Source organism: Vidua macroura, chromosome 27 (genome assembly GCF_024509145.1).
Source record: "Vidua macroura isolate BioBank_ID:100142 chromosome 27, ASM2450914v1, whole genome shotgun sequence".
Classification (NCBI taxonomy): domain Eukaryota; kingdom Metazoa; phylum Chordata; class Aves; order Passeriformes; family Viduidae; genus Vidua; species Vidua macroura.
In genome coordinates this window covers 2,104,985-2,112,290 of record NC_071597.1, presented here as the reverse complement: position 1 = coordinate 2,112,290, position 7,306 = coordinate 2,104,985, and the positions used below count along the sequence as shown (strand labels likewise).

General features: G+C 70.7%; 1 protein-coding gene across 1 annotated transcript; it reads left to right on the top strand.

Annotated features, from left to right (window-relative positions):
- Positions 1-3,874: 3,874 nt before the first annotated feature.
- DLX4 (distal-less homeobox 4) lies at positions 3,875-6,783 on the top strand. The gene is made up of 3 exons (XM_054000427.1): positions 3,875-4,136; positions 5,188-5,381; positions 6,138-6,783. The coding sequence occupies exons 1-3, from the start codon at positions 3,875-3,877 to the stop codon at positions 6,390-6,392; spliced, it is 711 nt and encodes a 236-aa protein (XP_053856402.1). The 3' UTR covers positions 6,393-6,783.
- The last annotated feature ends 523 nt before the right edge of the window (positions 6,784-7,306 follow it).

The following is a 7,306-nucleotide window of genomic DNA, read 5'->3' as shown; positions in this document are numbered from 1 at the left end:
CCCCGGGAAAATCAAGCCCAGATCGGCGTCCTGGGAAATATTTGGAGGTTCTGAAGCAAAATATCGGCTCTGGGAGGGGGCGGGGGGCGGGGGGGGAGCAGCGCTGGGTTTGAGGATTTTGGTCACATCTCTGCGGTTTCATCCCAGCTCCGGGATGGGCAGGGGAGGGAGCCTGGGTGTTGTGGGGTTGTGGTGTTGGGGAAATGCTGATTTACACCCCTGGACGGGGATTTGATGGCACCACACCCCCTGCAGACCCTCTGGGCGCTGGGAATCGGGACGGGAGCTCCCAGCGGAAGCCGGCGTTCACCTTCCCAAGCCCATCCAAGCTCCAGGACCCGGAGCCACTTTTTGAGCCTCTTTTGGTGGAAAATTTCCAATCTTGGGCTTGTTGAAGCTTTTAAAATAAAGGGCGGGGGAATCAGCGCGAGCTTTGCCTTCCCTTGCGTCCCTCTGCAAGTGTCCAGCCCCCGCTGTGACATCGCTGTCACCTCCCACGTCCCTGTGTCCCCTGGGGCCACCTCTGCGCCATCGGGTCACCTCCGGACGTGATTCATCGCAGGGGGAGCAGGCCCTGGGTGCTCCGGGGGTGTCTGGCACCACCCGGGGGACAAACCCCGGCTCGCTGCTCCCCTCTGGGGCAGGACCAGCCCCCGGGACCGGGACTTGCCCCTCCCTGGGTGTCCCCCCCTCCCCACGCCCTCCCAGAGGATGCTCCCCACCATCCCCTCACCCCCCTGCTCTCCCAGCCCGGCTTTTCCCGGTGCCGAGACGCCCCAAAAGCCGGGGGGGCCGCCCGGGGCGGCGGGGGGGAGCCCAGTTCGTGCTGCAGCGTCTCCCCGGCTGCCCCGGGACCATTCCCGGCTGGAGATAGCGCGGCTGCTCGGCGGTGGCAGCGCGGGCGTGTGGGAGGGCAGACGCCAGGCTGTCTGCTCCCACTCCGCTGGGCTTGTTATTAACTTCTCCTTGGGCTGCCATTAACCCAGAATTCCTGCTCCTGGCTCCAGGCTTTCCCCGCGCCGCTCTATCTCCAGCCTAATTACAGCTGTTGGGATCTCCCTTTATCTCGGGGGATCTTTGGGGTTGGTTACCTGGCACACGCGTTCCCGCCCCCCCCCCCCCCTCCCCTCCCCTCGCACGCCCATCCCTGCTTTCCCCTTTAATCCTCGCTGCTTTCATCAGCCCCGGCGGACGGCAACAGCGCGGCTGTGCCCGGGTGGATCCGCATCCCGCGGATCCCGGGAGCATCCCCGGCCAGGTGACCGCCAGCGACGTTATCCCCGCGTGTCCCGGCGCGTCCCGGCCACCGCGCGGGGCCCGGCGTGTGCCGGCACCTCCCAGCCCCGCCACCGAGGCCCGGCGTTGGCTCCGAGCGCGGCCGTGATTTATTTTTTTAATTCAGCGCGGGTTGAGTCGATGTGTTTGTCTTGGCAGCGGGGCCCCGCTCCAAACCCAAACTGCGCTCCAACAGCCCCGTCCTGTCCCTGCCAGCCCCCGCTGACACCCACCGGGCTGGCACCCGAGCCGGCCGTGCCCTGTGCCCACATCTGTCCTGGAACCCTCCCAAAACCAGTCCCGGGGTGAGCCGGGGGCTCTGCACAGCCCGAGGGCTGTGCCGGAGTTTTATCCCCGCTCCCGAAAGGGGTTTGGAGCAGGCGGCGCGTCCCTGTCCCTGTCCCTGTCCCTGTCTCTGTCCCTGTCCCTGTCCCTGTCCCTGCCCCTGTCCCCGTCCCTGTCCCCGTGCCCACCCTTGGCACAGAACGGGGCTTAGATTGGCACCTTCAGACCCCCGACCCAGAGGGTGGAGGGGCAGAAGGAGGATGAGGAGGATGAGGAGGGTGTCACCACTGTCCTGCTGCTCCCCCGGGGCTGCCCTTTCGTGTGGGTCCCCCCCTGGGGGTCCCCAAATGAGGGGGACCCCTCCCCACTGGCTCGGTGGGATGGGATGGATGGGATGGGATAATGAGATGGGGAGGGGTCCCGTCCCTCCTTCCCCCCCTGATGGAACAGAGCTGTGCCCCTTTGCCCCAGCAGGAATTGAACCCTGGGTGTCCCCCCTGCTCCTGCCAGAGGGCAAATCTTGTCCCCAGACACCCCTGGGGACACCGTCCTGCAGCACATCCCTGCAGGACATCCCTGGCACAGAGGCCTCGGCTCCCTGCTTTAGGGTGGACATTTTGGGGTACTTTTATTAATTACGGGTATTTCTTCCACCCAGCTCTCAGCACAGGGCTGGGAAAGCACCAGGGGCTGGGAAGAGGGCGGTGTCCCCCCGGATCCAGCTCTGGGACATTCATGAGATCTCCCACGAGGACCCTCTGTGGTGGGAGGGGGGGATGCCGCCCCCAGCCCCAGCACCCCTTCTGTGCCCCCCAGAGCCGGGTGAGGAGCCGGGAGGGAGCGGGGCCGGCGGGAGCCGATCCCGGCAAGCCGGCACCCGTCCCGCAGCCGGTGGGGCTGAGTCACCGGGGAAAGTGAGGAGCGGGATAAAAGCAGATCAGGGGAGCTTTCCTTTCCTTCGCTCCTCGCCCTCGGTGCCGGCTGGGCCGGCTCGCCGGGCACGCGGCGCGGGCAGGGCTGCAAACATCTGGAATTCTCCTCTGGCTGCTGCTCCGCCCCTCTTTGGCCCGGCTGGGCTTGGGGACGTCCCCTGTTGGTCCCCGGAGTTTTGTGGCCCCCGCAGAGGCTTCGCCCCACACCGCAGTTGAAGGCTGTTGTGGGGTTTGGAGCCCGCGTTGTCCCCGAGCATCATCACGGGGACACAGCTCCGTGCTGCGACAGCACCGGGGGACAGCCCGAGGGTCCTGGGAATGGCCCCAGGTGGGGCTGAGCTGGGGACAGAGGGCAGGAGCGGAGGGTGAGGCCGGGCTGTCCCCGAGCGCGGGGCAGGACGCGGTCCCCGCGTGTCCCGGGCTCAGCCGGGCTGGGTTATTTATATCGGAGCGCTGGCCCCGGCGCGGGTGACTCAGAGCCCCCGGTGGCCGCACGGAAACGCGGCTGGCACCGGCCTGAGGCGAGGGGGGGGGACGGGGACCCCTCCCTGCCCGCGCCCCCGGCCGCTGTCACCGCTCCCCCCGCCGTGGCAGCGGGGGCGGCAGCAGGGACAGCGCGAAGGGAGCGCTGTGTCACCCCGGTGTCCCCAAGGCCATCGCAGCCTCGCAGACCCCGCCACCGGCACGGCCGAGGCTCCGCTGGCTGTCCCCAAAGGCGGTGACAGCAGCCCCCCCCCCGGCCCGAGGCCCCTCCGGGGTCACGGAGGGCGCGGCCGGGCAGGTTGTCACCCGCCGGGAGCGGGGCCCCGCGGGGACCGGGCGCTGCCGGCGCCGGGAAGGGGCCCCCGCGGCTGCCGGGGGTGGATCTGGAGGTGCCAGCCCCGCCTGGCACCCCGGGAGCGACCCCCGCCCCCGGAGCGGCCCCTGCCCCCCGAGCGGCCTCAGCCTGCTCCCGGGGCTGCCCCGTGTCCCCCGGGGGTCCCTGAGAAGGGGTTATCCCCCCCCCAATCCTGCACGAGGGTCACCCCCCCTCGGGGGACACCGCCAGGACACGGTGGGGGGGGGGGGTCGGGGTGTCCCCCGGCCCCCGGGAGGGGTCACGGTGGCGCAGGGGGGGGGTGGCCTCGAAGGGGGTCCCACACTCGAGGGGGGGGGTGGGCACGGGGTGAAGGGGGTGCCCCGGGACGTGACGTCACTGCGGGGGCGGGGCGGGGCGGGGCGTTCGGGGCATCCCCGTGGCCGCGGCAGCCGGAGCCGTCGGGGGGCGGCGGGGGCTCGGCTCGGCTCGGCTCGGCTCGGCTCGGCTCGGCTCGGCTCGGCTCGGCTCGGCTCGGCTCTGCCGCGGGGGCTGCGGGCACTGCCCGGCCCGGCCCGGCCGGACCATGACCATGAGCTCGGTGGCCGAGACCCTGCTGGGCTCCGACCCCTCCAAAGCCGCGTTCCTGGAGCTCGGCCCCCCCCAGCACTACCCTCTGCACGGCCACCCCCAGCACGACCCCCCGCCCTTCTCCTCCTACGGCCGGCCCGGGCACTTCCCGTACCCCGGCGGGGCCCCCCCGCCGCCCCACGGGGGTCCCTACCTGCCCTACCCGCCCCCCGGCGCCCCGCACGTCCCGGCCCCCGGGGCCAGGCTGCAGGACACAGGTAAGGGGGGCGCGGGGGGCGCGCACCCGCCCCGGGCACCCTCCCGGCCGGGAGAGCCGGGGCTGCGCCGGGAGAGCCGGGACGGAACCGTCGGAAGCGCTCCGAGGCTGGGTCGGGCTGGGCCCGGTGTGGGGTCCTGGGGGGCAGCCAGGGGGCCGGGGGTGGTGTCCCCCCGCTCCCAGAGCGCCCCGACCCGCAGGGGACACGTGGGTGGCTTCGAGGAGCCGCGGGCAGGGGGAGCATCAGCCCCTACAAGCCGGTACCCACCCACCTGAGACCCCCGGCTGACCCCGGGACCTCCTGGGACCTCCTGGGACCCCCATCCCGTCCCCTGAGCCCCTCAGCTGCCCACACGCTCCAGCTGCGCCCCCCGGCCGGGCCGGGCTGGCTCTCCCCTCTCCCCACACCCCAGTCCCTGCTCCATCCCTGTTCCCCGCTGTTTGCCCCAAAAACCGAGGCAAGAAGCGGCGATCCGAGCCTGGAGAGAGCCGAACCGCCCTGGAGAGAACCGAACCGGCCTCGAGAGAACCGAACCGGCCTGGAGAGAACCGAACCGGCCTGGAGAGAACCGGCCCCGGGGCTGCCCCCGCGGGTCCCGGCCCTGGCCGTGCCCCCTGGGTGACAGACACCAGGCGGCTGCTGCTGGGTCAGGGACCCCCAGCGCGCCCCGGTGGCTCCCCCGGGGCGGGGGGGTCCATCCTGGTGCCCGTCCATCCCCGGGGGGCCCCGCCCGGCCCCCCCGGCTGGACGCAGGCCGAGGCCTGTGTCCCACGTGCCGCTGGACGTGGACAGCGGCTGAATGGTCCCATCCTTCCCTTCCTCCTCCTCCTCTCCTTTTGCTTTCCCCGAGGTTTAAACACCAGTGAAGAGCATCCCCCGCACCACTTATCCCCTCTCCCTTCCACAGACAGCCCCCGGTAGCCGCGGGGATGATTTGGAGTGGTTTGGGGTGATTTTGGAGTGGTTTGGGCTGGTTTTGGGGTGGTTTGGGGTGTTTTTTTAACCTCCCCGTGTGTCTGATGGACCGTGTCTCCTCTCCCCGCTCCCCCAGAGGCCGAGAAGCCGCTGGCCGTGTCCAACGGGGAGCTGCGGCTCGCCGGGAAGGGCAAGAAGCTGCGGAAGCCGCGGACCATCTACTCGAGCCTGCAGCTGCAGGCGCTGAACCAGCGCTTCCAGCAGACGCAGTACCTGGCGCTGCCCGAGCGCGCCGAGCTGGCGGCGCAGCTGGGGCTCACCCAGACCCAGGTACGGCCCAGACCCAGCTGCGGCCCGGCCCGGGACACCGCGGGGCCACCGGGGCCGGACGGGGCCACCGGGACGCGCCGTGTGCCCACCGGGACGGCTCCGGCGGCGGGCCGTGCCCGGCTGGAAGCGAGCCGAGCCGAGCCGTGCCGCGGCGGGGGAGCTGGCGCCGGTGGGCCCGCAGGGCTCGGGTTTGGGGCGCCCCTGCCCGCACCTCCCAGCGGCAGCGGGACTTTCCCAGCCCCGGAGCCTGGCTGGCGGCCCGGCCGTGCCCGGCGCTGGGCGGCCCCGGGCCGCGGGACGGGGCGAGTGGGTTTTTGAAGGCGATGGGGAGAGACAGGCAGGCGGCAGCGGTGCAGCCCCGGAGCCAGGGGCGAAGCGAGCTCATAAAGCCGGGGAAGAGGAGACAAGTGGGAACCTGCCGGCAGCGCGGGGGGGACCGCGGGGAGGAATGAACAGGGCCCGGCCCAGCCCCGGCACCGGCACCCGGCGGGGCTGGCACAGCCAGGGGGACCCGGGGACGCTCCCGGGGACTCTGCCTCGCTCTCCGGGCTCCCGGCGCCTCTCCCCACAATCTCCCCCCACCACAGAGGGGAGTCCCGGGTGCCTTGTGAAGGGTTGGGCTCCCAGCCCGCTTGGTGCCCCAGATCCCGCAGGAATGGGGTCAAGGAGGGCCCGGGGGTCTGTAATGGTTAAAGGTGGGGGTTTAGGGGGTGTTGGCCTCTTCCTCCCCCCTCACCCCCCTCTCTCTGCCCCCAGGTGAAGATCTGGTTCCAGAACAAGCGCTCCAAGTACAAGAAGATCATGAAGCAGGGCCCGGGTGCCCCCGACGGGGAGCAGACCCCGCACAGCGTCCCCGCCCTGTCCCCCTGCTCCCCCGGCCTCCCCCCGCTCTGGGACCTCCCCGGGCCCGGCAAGGGGCCCCCGCTGGCCCCCGGGGGCTACATCAACAGCTTCGGGGCCTGGTACCAGCCGCACCCGCAGGACGCCATCCCCAGGGCCCCCATGATGTGACACTGCCACCGCTCCAGCACCGCCGGATCCGGAGGGACACCGAGGCACACTGAGGGACACCGAGGGACACTGGGGGGGACGCTCTGCCGCTGCCCCCCAGGGGACTGGGAGCCCAGCGAAGCCCTGGGGGAACCCAGCGAATGGAGGAGGAGGAAGAAGAGGAGGAAGAAGGTGACAACGATCAGCAGGAGCCCGGGGATGTCCTGCTCTGTCACGCTCCGCAGTGCCCTGTGCCCTGTGCGCCATCCCAGTGGGACAGGACTCGGCCCCGGGTCCCCCCAATCATGGACAGGGGGCAGGGGGACCCCAGGAGGGGCTGGGGAGTCCCCGGCCCCCCGGCCTGGCTTTATTTATAAATTCTGCCGGTTATTGGTTGTGCCCCCATTTATAAAGAGGCTGAACATCGATCGCTTCTGCTCCTCTGCACTCCCCGCGGCTTTGGGGTGTCCCTGGTTTGGGGGAAACTCTTCCATCCAGAACCTCCCAGTTCCTGGGAAAACAGCCCAGAGGGGCTGGGGGTGCAGGGTCAGGGGCTGGGCCTATGTCCCCCCAACATCTGCCCGAAATGGAGCCCAGTTACAGGAACTGTGGGGCTGGGGCTTGCGAGGGGCTCCCGGCCCCTCCTGCCGGGAGTTTGGGGCAGTTCGGAGCTGTCGGAGATGTCTCCCCCAGCAGGGGTGGCAGTGGGCGGGCAGGGGGACACGGGGCAGGCTGGGGACCCCAGCTGAGCCGGGGTCCCTGCCCGGTGTCCCCACAGACACCCGGGCCTGGGAGCGAGGAGGGTGTTTGGGTAGCCGGGGGGGATTTCCTGCTGCAGGTTTGGCTTTGTGCTTCCAGAGGCCAGAACCCGGCTGGAAAATACATCCTTGTCGTTTCCCTTCCTTTCCATGTCGTTATTTCCCCCTTTTCCCAGT

Excerpts from the sequence above, each read along its gene's own strand:
- DLX4 (XM_054000427.1), top strand. The coding sequence starts at position 3,875 with ATGACCATGAGCTCGGTGGCCGAGACCCTGCTGGGCTCCGACCCCTCC. Across the intron at positions 4,137-5,187 it reads GGCCAGGCTGCAGGACACAG|AGGCCGAGAAGCCGCTGGCC; the intron begins GTAAGGGGGGCG and ends CCGCTCCCCCAG. Across the intron at positions 5,382-6,137 it reads TGGGGCTCACCCAGACCCAG|GTGAAGATCTGGTTCCAGAA; the intron begins GTACGGCCCAGA and ends CTCTGCCCCCAG.